This window comes from Triturus cristatus, chromosome 8 (genome assembly GCF_964204655.1).
Source record: "Triturus cristatus chromosome 8, aTriCri1.1, whole genome shotgun sequence".
In the NCBI taxonomy this organism is placed as follows: domain Eukaryota; kingdom Metazoa; phylum Chordata; class Amphibia; order Caudata; family Salamandridae; genus Triturus; species Triturus cristatus.
In genome coordinates this window covers 1,454,342,788-1,454,360,661 of record NC_140591.1, presented here as the reverse complement: position 1 = coordinate 1,454,360,661, position 17,874 = coordinate 1,454,342,788, and the positions used below count along the sequence as shown (strand labels likewise).

The following is a 17,874-nucleotide window of genomic DNA, read 5'->3' as shown; positions in this document are numbered from 1 at the left end:
AATCTTCTAGCGGACTCGTGTTCAGGCAGAGGGTGAAAAGAATGCGAGGAAACAGTAGAAGGAGGTATGGGCTGTGTAGTGGGTGCAAATGTCACTTGAAAAGAGAATAAAACATATCCTATTAAAAACGTCATTACACTAAGCAACATGAAAATACATAATATCAAAAATCGTTTCTTTGTCATCATTATACACATTCTGGCTTTAAAGTCCATCTGTTTGGCAGGTCTCTCATTCTCGAATAACTCCATCCTCTCTAATTGCTGCTCGCGGTGGTAGGGAGTTCTATGCTAAGGAATGCTTCTGTCAGTCCAGGGCAACTCCCTTAGACCGACCAGAACTGTCAACCTAACGTCTTCAGCTGCACTCCAAAGACTTGGGCAACCACGACCCTGCAGCTGAACCCGGATGGCGGTTCGAAAAACAAAAATAAGAAAGTTTCTCAGATGAGAGAGCTGCACTTTCAAAAATAGCAAAAAAAAAGAATTTTTTATTTGTCCATAGTTCTCGGCCTCAAATTATAACTGCTTTTTCCAGGTACTGTCTGGTTCTGGAACAAGAGTTCAGGCTCTGTAGTGTTCAATCGAATTGACGGTGGCACAGCTTCTTGCAAAATAGTGTCACTTTCTCGTTCAGAAATTGTTCCTTTTACACGTGAATCGCTAAATGGCAGAAAACGAGGCACAGTCTCAGTCTCAGAGTCAGCGATCCCCTCCTGGACCCACCGGTCGTACGGTAGAGGCAAAGGGACCCTCTTGCAGTGTACGCCGTGGATCCAGTTATTTTTCCCTTCCACTCGAACAGCTGATCTTGTTGAGAGAAGGACGAGGTGGGGGCCGGTCCAACGGGGCTGGTCATTCTTTGTCCGCTGGAAGTTCTTGACCAGCACCCATGATCCAGGATCGATAAGATGTCCTGGAGCTTCAGAGACCTGAGGCAGAGTATCGTGAACCTGTTGGTGTAAAACACGCAATTTAGCCGTCAATTCATACAAATAATCAAGCAGTACAGGGTGTTCGATCTCACTGAATTTTGTCGGCCTTGGCACTCCCCATATGTTGGCCGGGCGGCCGAACACAATTTCATAGGGACTAAGTCCCACTCGCGAATGCACAGTCATTCTTGTTGATGGGAGTGCTAAAGGCAGAGAGCGTCAGGCCATTTAAGACCAGAGCTCGCTTGTATCTTTGCCAACTTCAGTTTTAGCGTGCCATTATAGCACTCTACTAGTCCAGCTGATTGGGGGTGATTTGCAGCGTGGCATTTTTGCTGGATACCTAGCCCCTCACATACTTTTTTCATCACTCAACCCACAAATTCACTCCCATTATCGCTCCAGACCATTCTCGGCATTCCAAACCTAGGGAAGAATTCTTTGGCAAGGGCTTTAGCTGTGGATAAGGCAGTGTTGTCTTCTAAGGGATATGCTTCTACCCATCTTGAAAAGGCACAAACAACGAGTACGTATTTCAAATTGTTGCACCTTTCCATGTGGATGAAATCTAGCTGCAAAACCTCGAACGGATACGTTGGAAGCGCAAAATGACCAGCTGGAGTTGGGGCTCCCCTACCAGGATTGTATTTCAGACACACCATGCAATTCTTGACCACATTCTCTGCACATTTAAGAATTCCAGCATTTTGCCATACTGGAGCCAACAACTTACAAATCCCTTTCACACTGATATGGGCCATTCCATGAGCCATTGTCACCACTGCAAGCACATGCGTATCGGGTAACAACCATCGCTGATGTTCTGACAAGTCAACCCAACAACCATTTTCATCCAATTTACCCGTACTTTCTTTCCACACACTCAACTCTTTCTCTGAAGCTTCAGCTTGAAGAGACTTCACACTCTCTATCGTATCTTCACACATTCCAACGTCACCAACCCATCTTGCAGGGCCTGCAACATACATTCGATTCATCACATCTTTTGCTGTTTCTTTTGCGATTTCGTCAGCAAATGCATTGCCACGACCAACATCATCAGTAACCTTCTTGTGTGCACTGCATTTCACAATCGCAACTTGTAACGGCAAGGTCAGTGACTCAAGAAGCTCATTCACCAACTGACCATGCTGAATTTTAGCTCCATGGAACCCACGTTCTTTCCATAATCGTCCAAAACTATGAGCCACACCAAACGCATACTGGCTGTCGGTATATATGGTCCCTTTCATTCCTTTCAATAACACACACGCTCTCGTAAGTGCAATCAACTCTGCTGCTTGAGCTGAATTATGTGGTATACGTGCAGCTTCAACAATCGTATGCAAAGTCGTGACAGCATATGCTGCAGTCGTATCACCATTCGGAAGCTTGAAGCATGAACCATCCACCCATAAGGTACCATCACACTTTACAAGAGGAGTATCTTTAAGATCTACTCTCCCTTTCGTTTCTTCTTCTGTCCTGAGAAAACAATCATGCTGTTCAACATCATCTGTCTCTACTGAAATTGGCAATAACGTGGCTGGATTCAACGTATTGCACCTCTTTATGTGCACATGACTCGCTAACAGTGTCAACTCGTAACCTGACAATCGAGCACTAGTTAAGTGCTGTGTCTTGGTCCTGTTTAACAACGTGTCCACTGCATGTGGAACCATCACAATCAACATATTATTCATCACTAACCCAGCACACTGTCGAATAGAAACAGCTGCTGCCGCTGTGGCTCTCAAGCAACTCGGCAATGCTTTAGCTACCGGATCCAAAGTCGACGAAAAATACGCGCATGGATGCTGCTTGTCTCCAAAAGACTGTGTCAGCACTGACAATGCACAACCCTCTTTCTCATGGACATACAGTGTAAAGGGCTTACTGTAGTCGGGGGTACCCAACACAGGAGCCGAACACAATGCATTACGCAATTCGGAAAAACTTTTCTGACAATCTTCAGACCACGGAACGGGATTCGGTGTATCTTTACACGTCAATGCTACCAAAGGTTTGGCCAGCAAAGCAAAATTCGATATCCATTGTCTGTAGTATGATGTAATGCCCAAGAAAGCACGTACTTCTCTCTGTGTCCTTGGCACACTCAATTTTGCAATTACCTGAATTCTTTCTGGGGTCAGTTTCCTTCCCTCCTTCGATAAGAGATGACCTAAGTAGGTCACTTCTTGTCGACAATATTGCAGTTTTGAAAGAGACACTTTGTGATGTAAATCAGACAAATGACGCAACAACGACAAGGTGGCTTCTTTAAAAATCTCCTCAGTATCTGCAGCGATTAGCAAATCGACGTACTGAATAAGGGTAGCGCCATCAGGTAAAACAATTGCATCAAGCTGTGTTTTTAAAGCCTGACTATATATTGATGGACTTTCACAGTAACCTTGAGGAGCGCGTTTGAAGCGGAAGCTTCGGCCTCCTAAACTGAAGCCAAAAATATCCCTGCTCTCCTCGGCAATCGGGATGCTGAAGAAAGCATTCTTCAAGTCAATCACCGAGAACCAGGTGGCGGAAGCTGGGATCATAGTCAATAGGGCAGTGATATCAGGAACAACTGGAAACTGTGGCACAACTATTTTATTGACCTCTCTAAGATCAATCACGAACCTGTAAACAGGTGGCTGAGAAGGGTCAGTACGTTTCAAAACAGGCAGAACAGGATTATTACAAACGTTGCCTCTTGTCTCTTCAATTACATCTTTTTCAATCAAATCACAAATGATCGCTAGCAACGCCTTTTCACCTTCACTAGAGTTTGTATTGGGGAATGCGTGGCAATTTAACATTGGCTTTCAATGTCACAACATATGGCGGTATTTCCAAAAGACCCACATCATTAGGACCAGTAGCCTAAAGAATATCAGGAAGAAACGACAATTCGGTCTGAAGTTCATCCTTCGACAAATACATTGGAGAGATCACTTTCCTACCCAGTGTAAGTTGTACTCCCGAAGGAGAACAATATAATGTCGCATACAATCTTTTCAACAAATCCAATCCTACCAAGTTTTCACCACAACCTGTCGTCAGAATAAGGGGTGCTTCCAATTCACAAGGTCCAACAGAAAGGGACATAGGACTAGAAATCGGGTTCCTAACCGGGGCGCCAGAAAAACCTACTGAAACATTAATCTCGCCAGACAAAGGTGCGCCAGGGAGTTTTGAGTGCATAATAGAACTCTTTGTAGCACCAGTATCCAACAGAAAAGGCTCTGACACCTGATGTAATCACCTTAACATAAGGTCCACTCTGATCTACTGGAACTGAAACAACTCCCTCTCTTTGTCTATGGCTGTCCTAGCAATCATTACCTTCCATATTCTCATCTTCTGCATAGTAGTCGTCAGCATAGTACTGAGCCGTCCTACCAGACGCGTTATTTTGCTGGTCAAAACTATTCATTGAATTTTGAGACGGCAAGGAACGCGCGTTCTGGGGGAAACTTCCACGTCCTCTACCTCTAGGAGCTTGTTGAACACCTCGACCTCTTGCGCTAGAAGCACCATTGGTACGCTGTAACAAAATAGGACAACTATACTTGAAATGACCCTCTTCTTTACAATATGCACACTGATTGGGACCTACAGGAACACGTGGTTGAGAAAACTCGAACCTTTGCGAGTTTCTCTGAAACTGTTGAAGTTGCTGATAGTTACTCTGACCACCACGTGGCGGATACACCTGTTGTAAAAGAACCTTCGTCTTTAATTCTTTAGTTTTCTTGTCTGCTCTATCCTTCTCATCTTTATCCCTATTTTCGTAGTACTGTGCAGTAGCCAATATTTGTGCTGAAGAGGAAACGGCCCAAGAACTCTCTGAATCTTTCAATTTCTTACACAGCTTGGGAAGCAAATTGTGCACAAACTTGTCAACGAACAACCGTTGACCACCTTCTGTACTCATATCTTGACCACTGTGGTCGATAAACGTTTCCTCAAACCTGGTGAAGAAATCAGACACTGTTTCATCTTTCTTCTGCTTACACGCAGACAATTTATCCCAATTCACACGCATCGCAGGCATTAAAGTCTTCATGTAAGTGATGATCCTAGCAGGAAGTTCTGCTACCAAAGGCTTAGGCTTGGCACCACCAACTTGTCTATCATTTGCAGCACTAATATTAGCCCATGAGTCACCTAACTCTTGCGCATGATCTGTATGGCGAATCAATCCCCACAAAGGCTGTGGAACAACATTCCCAAATAACATGTCCATGTCGGCTAAATTCATAATGCATGAGTCTGCAGTCTGTGATAATTCCTGATAATACCCTGCATGGTTTTTACGGGGGTCAGGCAAAGTCTGCTTAAGGGCTAAAACTTCAGCTCGCTTCCAAGGAACATGTACCCAAACACGCTGAAAATGAGCTGGAACAGCATCCATTTGATTAGCGACATCAGCCGCAACGGCGTCCTTCCATACCGGAGGGACTTCTCTCATTGAGTACTGTCGCACTTTTTTTTTAACAGAGGAGTCATGTTCAAACAGTGACTGAGAAGGATCCTTATTCCTAAAGGACAACAACGTCGCAACTGCTTTCTCAACATCAGAACCCACAATCGTGCCCTTTGCAAGCTCAAACCGTACACGGCACAAATCAGGCGGATTTGTTTCCAAATCATTATCCTCCAATTCCTCACAAAGGAAAGCACACATTTTCTCAAAAATTTATCTTTGTTTCGGTGCTTCCCATTGACGGAAGACATCCATAACAGACTCCACATCATATCTTAAAGGGTAAATAACCCATTTACGCGCCATACGGTCAAACATTTCTCTCTCGAGAGAGAGAGAGAATTAGGCAGTCGACTGCTTACGCCCTGAATCAGGGGTCACACCAGATGACCCAAAGAGAGGAAATATAAGGCTAGCAACAGTATCAGTCATTCTCTGTCGGACAGAAGGAGAAGTTGACGAAAGAACAGGAGGAAAAACAGAGGGAGGCAAGGCAGAAGCAGTATCAGGAAGAACACCAGAAGAGGCAGTCGATGTAGTAGACCAAGTCGTAGGAAGTACAGATGGAGCAGGTAGCTAAGTCGGCGGCCCTTGAGGGGGCTGCGCCACAGGAGTAGGAGCCAACTGAAGAGGAGCTGGCGGCTGTGGAAGAACCTGAGGCACAATAACCGGAGGTTGCACAACTAAAGGTTGCGGAGGTGCTGTAGCACTCTGCGCATAAGGGGGTGGCGAACTCAACAAGTGTGACATTAAAGGATCTTTCTCAAGTTCTTTTGCTGCATCTTGCTGAAGAAGCGGCAAAACTGGATAACATTTATCGATCACCATTTTACGTTGCCTGTGCAACTGCTCACTCATCTGTTCTTCTTCATTATCTTTAAACTGCATAGCAGCTTGCATTATCGAGATACCCTTTTCTCTCTTATTTCTCTTTGCTAATTTAATTTCCTTCTGTTTGGCTTCCTTACGCTATAGGCGGAAAGAGTCAAACATCGCCGGCCGGGCTTTCTTCTTAAAAAGTTTAACCTCCAGATTATCCAGAATCTCTGTGTCAAAACTACCATATTGGGGCCATTTTAAAACACCATCTTTCCTGGTGTATCGGATCCATACTTCATTATATGTGAGGGGGCCTGTGCCATGTTTCACATATAGTTCATAGGTTGGAGTTCCAATCGGAGGAACCGGACACGAGTCCTCCAATCGGGAATCCCTATTACAACCAAGACAAAACAAATTTCCAAGTCTGCTAAGACCAGGCATCTTCGCTCTCCAGTCTAGCTTCAAACTTCAAAGGATTATCGAATACGATAGTCTCGTGAATACACGAGTCCCTCGGCTTTGGTACTTGCAAGTTCCAAATCAAAGATCCCAAGGGGATACCAAACTAAGAACCAAACTAAGGACTGGGAGACGCTCCACTTATACTTAACTGAGGTATCGATGACGTCACCAGAAGACTCGTTTATCGTTTCGCTCTACCAATCATCAAGGGTCCAAAACAGGGCGATAGTCAGGGCAGCAGTCCTTCGTAGCCGTCGGGAAGCGGGGAACCTCGCAGCAAAGACTTTCGGACCACGTCGACATACAGGGGTAGATGAAGTGGCGGCCTTCCTTCAGAATTTTCTCACAAACCTCTGGCTTGGACCGGTACCGCTGAAATCGCCCAATGTTGGGCGCCAACTGAAGTACTGGGTTTTTCAGAACCCAGCGGTGCCAGGGAACACACCCTAAGACTTCGAGTCTTTCCTGTTTCAGACTACAGAAACACAGAGTCTTCTTGGTGAAGTCAAAGATCGTGTTTATTGGCTGCAGCCAGTAACAGGTATCCTAGAAGTACAACACGGTGTATATTCTCAGGAGACTGCTCCCTTACAAAGCCAGCCTTCTCTTTTTATACAAAATATTATGCTTTAGGCAAACATCCCTTATTTTACAGTTGACCATTCACACATTTTCACTACAAAGAAAAAGCAGAGTCATGATGACAAGCCCATATTTCAGTTTGTCCAGCCCTCAATCAATTACCCGGCAAGGCTCAGTACTTTCATCAGATATCGACGGACCCCCAATAAAAACGGGCACCTCCTCCTCGTAAAGCAAGTCATAAAGAAAGAAACAGGGACAGGGGTGTGTAAGATTAGGCATGGTTTGTGTGTGATGAAAGGTTTTATGATATGTTGTGCCTTGATACTAATCTCATTCGACCACTGGGAAAGGAACTGGCCGAACAGGTTTGGCTTCAGGCAGTGGAGTCAGCTTGCCCAGGTCACAGAGGAGTCAGCAAAGGTGTACGTGTCCTTCAGACTCGTTTTTGGCCTTAGTCATTGGCCTATGTGAGGGCAATCACAAAATGGCTGCCGTTTAAATGGAACCCGAGGGTTCAGGACGGAAACTCTGATTTCAGGGTGATTTCGTCACCCGAATATGACGAAAATGCTTGTGCATAGTATTCTAATCATTCTCGGTCTGCTGATACCAAAATCGTCATGATACGACGATGTTTATAACACAGGTCCAGAATTTTCAGTACCACACTAGTATACAACGAGAACTTTTATGAAAGAAATATTGAATGTAAAGAACGTTTTTTTTACAAGACTTTATGTTAATTTGAAGCACTGTTGTGACACCCGGCAATTTACAGTTGAAGGTGGTTCAACGGAAATAACGAAGTGCAACCGCCAGCTGGTGCATACGTCACTATCAGATGAAGGTTACGAGGTGACATGTCACGCACAACAAGGGAACCACATTTGTGAAGGAGGGGGTCTAGTCTTTCTGGTGATGCAACGCGCACGTTCACTGTGTGCCATCTTACAATTCAAGAAAAACAGGAAGTGCCTTATTATCATACAAAGAGACCTCGCTAACGCTTCTTACTGGAGAAATCCCTTGCAACACAAGAGGCACGAGCACGAAGCGGACAACTAACAAGGACAAAGGTATGGTGCAGAGCTTGCAGGCTACATAAAGCATGTGCTAAGAATAAAACTGAGCGATAGTGCTCATTGCGTGAACTGAAGCATTTTGTACACATTTAAAAAAAAAAAAAGTTAACTTTACACCTATTCTTGGAGTGCTATTCTGAACAATAAATTACCTAACTGCAATTAAAGAGATTATTTTGAACAGTGTAGACTGGTTGCAACTTTCAGCAAAACCACAAAAATTATAGCATGGCATCTGGATACTTATGGAATCTTTCCCCACCACAAGCATTCCTACCTGGCGTGTGTGATTCCGTGATCAAGTGGGAAGAATGGAGAGAGTACTTTGAGAATTATATTTCGCAATATGATGATGAGTTCTCCCCTAAAAAGAAACTCAAACTTTTGCTGCATTGTTTAGGGGCTGGTGGCATCAAGGTTTACAACAAAATTAACAAAGGCCAGGGGAGAAAGTGAGGATAATGTCTATGCCAATGCAATTGATGACCTGAATACATATTACAAGCCCACTGTGTGTGTAGGTGTAGACGGGTACAAATTCTTCCATAGGAAGCAGGGCAAGGAAGAGTCTGTCGATGACTGTGTCCGCACTCAAGGATTTAGCCCTGAACTGTCGTTTTGGGGCTCTGCATGACGAATTTATAAGAGATCAAATAGTCATGCAGGGGTCAAATTCAGACATACAAGACAACTTATGGGCAAAGGGAGAGTATCCTTTGCAAAACATAATTGATATTGCAAGAAAAGCTGAATTGACTGGACGCTGTGCCAAAGCAGTCCTTTCAGAATCCAAAGAAAAGGAAGATGAAACCGTGAGCAGGCTGATTCAAGCAAAACATAAGCCAAGACAAAAATGGAGCAATACCGCACAAAGGTCTACATACAGTAGACAACAAAGCAACGAGAAGAGGTGCTGCTACAGGTGCGGAAACAACTCACACTGGGCAGATGACAAGAACTGCCCAGCAAGAGGTGTGAAATGCACATTTTGTGGCATCGTAGGTCATTTTCAAAAGGTGTGCCACAGGAGGAATACACGCTCAATTCGAATTGTACATGATGATGAAGCCGACAACATAGTCACATGATGAGGAAGATGTAAACATGTGTACTCAGCATAGAGGACTAACCAGTCAATGAGTTCAGTGACAATTCAGTTATCAGGACAAAAAAAAACACATGCGACATGACAATAGGTGGAGTTAGTATCAGCATAGTTGCAGATACAGGATCTCCATATACTATTGTCAACAGGAAGACCTGGGAAGAAAAATTCTCACTAAGCATTGGGAAACCGCTAGATAAAGCAGACATTAAAATAAAATCTTTCACAGGAGAACCGATAAATGTATATGGTTTCAGAAGACAAAAATTCGAATACAAGGGAAGAGAGTCGGTCTGCAAACTATACGTGTCCGCCGTTGGGCCTTCCGTGCTGGGATGGATGGACCAAGGACATATAGGAATTATTCTCGAACCAAGCAAAAAAGAACCAGTTCTTGTTGTCCAAGGTGAAAACAATTATGGTAAAACCCTGATGAGCAAATACAGTAATGTGTTTAATGGCAAGATTGGTGCCTTGAAAGGATACCAACATAAGATCCAAGTTAATGCATACCCCGCAGTACATAAGGTCAGGAATCTTCCATTTTCGATAAGAGAAGAAGTAAGAATTTAATTAGAGAAATTACTTGAAGATGGAATTATAGAACAGGTGGAGGCTTCAGAGTGGATTGTGCCTTTGGTTGTGGCAAAACGCCCAAATGGCAGCTTGAGACTGTGTATAGACTTAAGCGACCTTAACAGTAATCTAGTGGTCGAGCAATTTCCCCTCCCGAAAATAAACGAAATGTTAGCAACAACTAAAGGGGTTAAGTGGTTTTCAACGATCGATATAAAAGCAGCATACCACCAGGTTCCGCTTCATCGCGACAGTAAAACTTACAGCCTTCATCACACCCTTCGGGTGTTACCAGTTCACGAGGGTCCCGTTCGGTCTGGCATCAGCAGCCGCTATGTTTCAACGACTGATGAGCAATATTTTCAAGGGAGTGACCGGGATACTGATGTTCCAAGACAACATCCTTGTGATGGGAAAGTCAAGAGGAACACGATGAGTAGGTTGAACAAGTACTCCATTTTAGATTCTAAAGGGCTTACTGCAGAACACAAAAAATGCAAACTCGAATTTAATTCAGTAAACTATATGGGCCATGAAATTAATGGCGATGGAATCCGCCCCAAACAGGACCTACTACACGCCATCAGGGACTCGCCTGTACCCAATAACAAAGATGAATTGAGGTCCTTCCTGGGCCTTGTGGAGTTTTATGCAAAGTTTATTAAAAACTTTTCAAGCAAGACCTACGAAATGAGGCAATTACTAAAAATAAAGAACAAATTCGAGGGGAGCGACGTGTCATAGCACATTCATCTCTCTCAAAAAAGAAATGTGTGAGACCATGCCACTACAGGGGTCTGACCTTTCGCTCAAAAGCACAATCACCACAGACGCTAGTTCTAAGGTCTGGGTGCTGTGCTAACCCAAAAAGACAGTAAAGGAATAGAAAGCACCATCGCATTTGTATCACGATCACTGACGCCAACTGAAGAAAGCTTTTCATTGATCGAACGTGAGGCATTAGCATGCGTATGGGCTTTAGAACATTTCCGTCAATTTGTGTGGGGAAACAAAGTCACCTTGTGCACAGACCACAAGCCCCTCACCAAAGTGTTCACCACTGCAGGTTTGTATGCAGCATCGCCCAGGTTAGCACGCTTATCGGTGAGTTGTTTGATTATAACTACACAATTCATTACGTACCAGGTGTAAAAAAATGTGGTAGCAGAATTTCTAAGCAGAATGCCAGTCAGAAATTTAACTCCACAGAAAGTGAAGATACATGTGTCTCCAGAATAAACAAGAACTTCCAGGGGATCTCGAAGAATGAATAGCTCGCACAGCTGGAAAAAGACACTGATCTATGCAAAGTAATTGACATGTTACAGAAAGGGTGGGCGTGCAAAAGCACACTCATTGATACATTGAGACATTTTTTTGAAGTAAAGGACGAACTATCATACGAAAAGGGTTTGCTGTTGAGGAGTGGAAGAGCAGTTCCCCCGGTTACACTAAGGAAAAGAATAATGGACTTATGTCATGAGGGTCACTTGGGAATAGTAAAAACAAAAAGCAGGGTAAAAGAGAACATGTGCATAAACTCCGACAAGACACAGGTCATGCTTAGACCTCCCCTTCATCCTATCTCTTGCCCCTCCATGCCATGGGAAAGAGTAGCGGTGGACATAATGGGACCAGTCCTGGAACGTGATGAACAATGGTACATCGTTTTCATCGTAGATTATTTTACCAAGTGGCCCGAACTCAAGTTTCTCACTACACCCGATTCAAAAAACATTGTGGAATTCCTAGATAGCGTATTCATAAGAGAAGGGCTACCTAAACAAATTGTCAGCGAAAATGGGCCACAATTCATGTCAGATGCTTTCAGAGCATGCACAGAAAGACATCAAATTGAACACAAGACAACCTCCGTCTACCACCCCGCTGGGAACGGGGCCGTGGAGAGGTTTAATAGAGTCTTAAAGGGCATCATCCAATTAGCTACCAGCAACAGGCTATGTTGGAGGCAAGAAATACTTAAAACCTTGTGGGTGTACCACATCAACCCTAATGACACCACAAGCCACAGCTCGTTCGTACTCATGCGGGGCAAAACTCCCCTTATTAAAGACAATGTGGGTTGGTGCAGAGCCGCTAAAAGAGTACACTGGTCAGCCGACCAAGTAAGGAAAAAAGTAGAGCAGGCACAGACCAAATACAAAATCCATTTTGATCATAAGCATGGGTGCAAACCAGTACAGCTCAAAGTAGGGGACACCGTTAAGGTTAAGAAGAGTGGATACGTAAGCAAGAGGCAGGACAAGGTTCTCTACACCCTTGATTGTACACAAGGTGTACTGCAACTCAGCCTAGTTAAGCGACAGAAGAGTGTGGCACTTTTCTGCCCTCTCAGTGTGCAGACACATATTTGAGAAACCTGCCACCCCTACTAAAGGGGCATCCTGTCAAGAACAAACCAAAGTGAGTAAAAACAGCAGACCATTGTCTGATTCATCCGACTGTGAGTCTGAACAAGAGCCCACCACATATGAGTTTACCTCTACCAGTATAGCTCCACCTCAGCCGGCAAACTGTGTACAGCCTTCCCCCCCGGAACGGCAACACAGGTAGAGTCAGCAGACAGCTGCCTCCCATTCCGGAGATGAGTGAAGAGCCCCCAGTATGAGCAGAGTCGGGAGAAGGGTGTGACTTTCTGACTACATCTGTGAATAGCAACCTGTATATTGTGTATTTAAACACTGTATCTTACTTCCCTCTCCAGTCTCATACTCTTCCTTTCTCTTTTTCTCTCTCTTCTTCTTCTCTTCTTTTCCTCTACTGTTCTATCTCTGTTCTTTCGGGGGAAGATGTGTTATGTCTATCAGTAGTGTCCCTGTTGAGGACACCATACTGATCGCGCCCTCTTCAGCTGGCAACGTCACTTGACAGTTGATGACCGGAAGCAAAGCACAGCACATTCCTGAGCTCCGTTCCCGGAGCCTGTGTTGGTGTATTTATCATAATAAAGAACTCGTTCAACTTCACTGTTTACCGTCGTGTGTTCTTAACAGTATTGGCTATCGTATCTAAAAACATGTAATTAAAGCACCACGGTGTTTAGATTCGGTCCATGGGGCGTGAGGTAGCCGCGAAGATGCCATGAGTTAGCAAATGTGTGTAGCTCTGACAAGGCCAGTCTCGAGAACCTAATGGAACTCAAACCAGTACGCCTCTCTTCGTCCTCTTGTAATATGGCTGTCTTTCCAGCCATCCGTTCTCGCTTCTTCTTTCTCTCCTCTTTCCGAAGGCTTTCTGTGCATGTTCGCCTTCCCTCACTCTCTGTTGAAGCCTCCCTGTGCTCGTGGTAGAGGCGCCAAGAGTAGCCCTGGGCTTTCAAAAACGGCCTGCAGTTGCTGAAGCCCACCGGGTGAAAAGCCCGGTGGAATCAAAAGCCTGTCCGGCCCTGAGCTTCGTTTGAGAGGCCAAGTGCACTTGTGTGGGTGGTACGAAGCGTAATTTCTCCCGCCGTCTCCCCCAGGCCAATGAATCAAAAGGAGAGGTGGCTAGCAGCTTATCAGAGTACGAGTACTGTGCGCGTGCCCTAGACCATCTCGGAACGCGCTCTCGATTTTTGAAAGGTAAACCGCAACTGTCGTGCTGCGCTGGCAGCGTCCCTCAGCCCAACTGCTCGTCGGGACCCCGAGTGTCTCCTGGAGGTTACTGGTGGCCTCTGGGGTAAGGATGTCGGAAGATTCGACCTCAATCCCGACCATATCTCCGGAAACGGAAAATGTGCTCAAAACGATGGTTGCTGTGCTCTCCATTGCTGCGGTGTGTGAGGGGGGCAGACGTAGCCTGAGAAATGTCATCCCGCAACGTTACCATGTTTTGGCCATTGAGGCCATATACACCTTTGAGCTTTGTCTCTTCGTACATCAACTTCTGCTGCTGTCCGAGTTTGGTAATGTAAAGCTGCCCATTGTGCTTCCCGTAGTCTACACAACTATTGTGCTGCACACATTGTCCTCTTCCTGTGGGCTTTGCAACCCCTGCACTTCCCTCCAGCACCTGCTGATTGGAGAATCGGATTTTGGCAAGACCACAGAGAAAGTAATCTTTCAATTTGGTGGCGCCATCGGAGCCTGGGTGTGCGTCAGGCAAGCCCTCCTTACAGGAATCACCAATCTGTACACGCACGCGGGGCCAGAGTGTACCAGCCACCTGCACACCACCGTGCAAAAGGGCGCCCTGGCGGAGCTGGGCTGCTCCTTCGTCATACAATCTGTCCTGCAGATGCTGCCCCACTTCGAAACCCGCTACCATGCACACATCCTCGGCTTGACTTGTGCGGGCCTTGTAGCGGCAGGTGAGTTGGTTTTCAGAGTGACTTTCTTGGTGGAGTGGGGCTATGGTGGAAATGTGTGCGGAGTAGATTTCTCAAAGTCCAAGCGTCGACATGTGGCAGGTATACCAAAGTGTCACTCCGGAAGTGTAAATCTCACTTTAAGTAGTCTCATCTTGGCCAGCCTAAAGGACCACATTGATCTTAATTGAGAATCTCGTAGACAAATCTGTGTCCTATAAAACATTGTTTGAGACAGTCCATCAAATATTAGTCCTGTATATCACTGCACTTCCAACTTAGAGGGTCTTTTAACGAAGAGTTCTGTTTTAACAGCATGTAGGATGGGTGTGAAACACCTGGTTCCTGCTCTTGAAGTAGTGTGAGCATAAACAGTGTCATTTGCCTTATTTAAACGAGAGGTGCGCAAGTTAGAGCCAAATCATGGGTCTGGCTTGATTCTTAGAGTCAAACAGAACCACCAAAAAATATATGTAAATATTTCTAGATTTTTTCCCCTTATTCTTCGTGTATGTTGTTATCTGCCTTTCCTTTATCTTACTCTCTCTATCCCGGTTTCCCCGCTGCCTTTCTCTTTTTTGTCCTCTATCCTCTTTCTTTCAGGTTCCTCTTTCTCGTCAGTCCCTTGCTTTCTTCCTCCTCGATTTCTCTTTCTCTTCTTCCCATATCTCACTTAATTTTGCCGTCATGTCTTACTGCTTTTCTCTTGCCCTCTGTGTGAGGCAAGCAATTTATTATGTGGTGCGGTTGCGCGACCTCACCATGTAATACACTCACCGACCCATCCTGAGTCCAGTCGGGTTTGTTTGCAAATCTTTAGATAAACCCTGGGTAGTTGTGGCTTTGAGCAGTCAGGCTTTGTTAAAGGAGCAGGTGTAAAGCATTTAGGAGTACCAAAACAGTCAGATAAGAAAGAAAGATGATACAAAGGAAATCCAACCTCAGTTCATAAAAATAGTTCTTCGTTTTGTATGAAACACAAAAATGAACAAAATCCACCAGCGGGTTCAGGACATATAAATTAATTAGCAAATATTAAATCACTGCTTTTCATTCAAATCAGAAACAAGCGTTGACAACTACCACGGTTCGCCTTAACTTGGACATCTTTAGTAAAGTTGTAAACTACTACTCCGTCCCACTTTGGGCAGCCAACTTCAGCTGGGAATGAGTCACATGCCAGTGAGGCCTGGTAGGACAGTTACCTAGCTGACAAAGCAGTCTTCAGTTCTAGGCTCTATGGGCGAACTGCATAGACTTCAGTGGAGCGGTTATGATGCAAGGGATGCAGGAGGCTGAAGATTTTGAAAGATACTGAGTGCTGATCCGGTGACGGGGGGGTCTTCCTGTGGCTACTCCTCAGTCCACGAGCTCACTGGGGTGACTTTCGCAAGAGGGGTCGATGTCCCCTGAAGTCTGGTTGAAGTTCAAAAAAACAAACAGTTGCCACTGTTCTCTGGTTGCAGCAAAACCAGCTGTTCCCTTTAACTGGTGATAACTCCTGACTGGGGCGATCAAACTGCACTCTGACTATTCTCTCGGGTCCAGCCGACTTGGGTGCAACTTTTGAGGGCCGGGATTTGGTCTACCAGTAGCTGTAACAGGGAGTCAGCCAACCAAGTTACTTCTGTCTGAGGCTCAGGGATGACTTTTCCTTGAGCAGGGCACCACAGACACATTCTTCTATTTGCTAGCTGAAGGAGCAGCAAGTGCAGTCCAGTCTTGGTGCAGCCTCTTTTTGCTGGGTTCAAGGAACAGCAGGACAATCCTTCTTCGGTCCCCTCTTCAGTAAAGACGTGATCGGAGGTCTAGGTGCCACTTTAATAAATAATAATAAACAAATTTATAACGCGCATGGCTACACTAGCTAGTGTGTCCCCGCGCTGCGGCAAAAAAGACCAAGTTCCGGGCAATGAGGTGAAAGCAAGGAGGAATTAGACGGGATAACTTACGGATGGGAAAAGCCAGGTCTTAAGCTTTCTCCGAAAAATTGTCTCCGAAGTCTCCATCCGGAGCCCTATGGGGAGTTTATTCCAATGCGTGGCAGCTAGAAAGCGGAAGGCGCGACCTCCCATTCTAGCACTTTGAAGCCCAGAACGTTCCCTCAGGATGCAGGGACTACTAGACAATAGACTACCAGGTCCCCTCTCACATGATGACTTCCTGGAAAGTGTGGCATCAGTTTATCCTAGAATGCAATATTCTGCTCACTCCCAAGATGGCAGGATCCCTGTCTGTGTGGGGAGAGCTCTGTAGCCCGCCCTAGGGGGGGCAGGTGGCTACCTAAGGGCTACATGCCCACGGGTAAACTGGTTTGGCAACTGTTTCTCCCTCTCTCTCAGACACCTACCTGTCTAGCAGAACAAAACAGCAGTCTCTCTTGTGTCTGTGTTTGCCATTTGGTCTTCAAAGGGGACTTCCTTCTTGAGGCTCATCTTTTCGACTCACACCCTGTTTGGCCTTCTTGCCAGGGAGAGTTAACACCTCTTCGAGCGGCAGGCCCTTTGTGTTCCTCCCAGAGAGTCATTCACTCCTCCCCCAGGGGACAGAGGGCTGTCTTGTGGCCAGCAACTGTAAACGGTCAATGGAAAACTTAGGGCAACAGAGTGGCAGCTTTTTTTGGTTTACCCTTTCCTCAAAAGTTACATTAAAATTGACTTAAGCATCAAGTCGGGTTTAATGCAACAATTCTTTAGATACCTCGAAGTACCAACTTTAGTAGTCCCATTTAGAAGTTAGCATAGCTGAGTGGTCACTGTGCAACCCTTTACTTGCCATTCAGGGTACTGGCCTTTCTACAGTAAAAATGACAATTCGGGATTTTTGTTGTAAGAACATGTTAAACACGTTCCACTTTTTAGTATATGGCACTCTGCCTTAGAGCTCAATAGGTCTCCATATACACACACATACACACAGTGTGGACTTTGTCATTATTTTAAATCGCAAAGTTGAGGTAGCAATTTAAAAGCAGTGGCAGCCTGGGAGTCATGCTCTGCTTTGACACACTCGTGCTGGTACCAAAAATGCTTCTTTCCACAGGGGAAACTTTAACTTACATGCCCTCGGTACCCGTGGTGCCATATACTAGGGACCTTTAAGCAAGTCTTCCTATTCCCTCTGCACCCTACCACGTCATTCTCCAAGCCCCTCTGTGTACAACAAAGGAGGGTCTGACCAGTGTCACAAGCTTTTCTTGAATTAGCCAGCCTTGCTGATCCGCCCCTTCTCTGCTGCGCACAGGATGCTTGGAGTATAATGTGAGGGTGCACAGGGTTGTCCATATAAAGCTGAAGCTAAGGCTTCTCCACTCCACTTACTTTTGGCTCAACGTTCCCTATGGATCTCAAGCCGAGCCAGAGCTAACCAACTGAATCAAGCCAAGCTCCAGCTTTCATTGGCTCACCCACCGTTAGTTTAAACTGCTGTTTGATTGGAAATATGGAGCCAACTACATGGTAGGAGGGTCAAGGTGTGTCTGTGTCTGGAACACAGTGCCTCTCATTTTCAGTTGTG

The 17,874-nt window shown here is 45.3% G+C and overlaps 1 protein-coding gene and 1 pseudogene across 2 annotated transcripts in view; both read left to right on the top strand.

Annotated features, from left to right (window-relative positions):
* The window catches only part of LOC146805916 (aquaporin-11-like), a 348,642-nt pseudogene that overhangs the window by 245,873 nt on the left and 84,895 nt on the right, over nt 1–17,874 (top strand). The window lies entirely within an intron of this gene.
* LOC146805917 (aquaporin-11-like) lies at nt 13,696–14,549 on the top strand. Its single transcript, XM_085620669.1, has one exon. It carries the CDS (start codon nt 13,737–13,739, stop codon nt 14,547–14,549), a length of 813 nt encoding a protein of 270 aa, XP_085476795.1. The 5' UTR covers nt 13,696–13,736.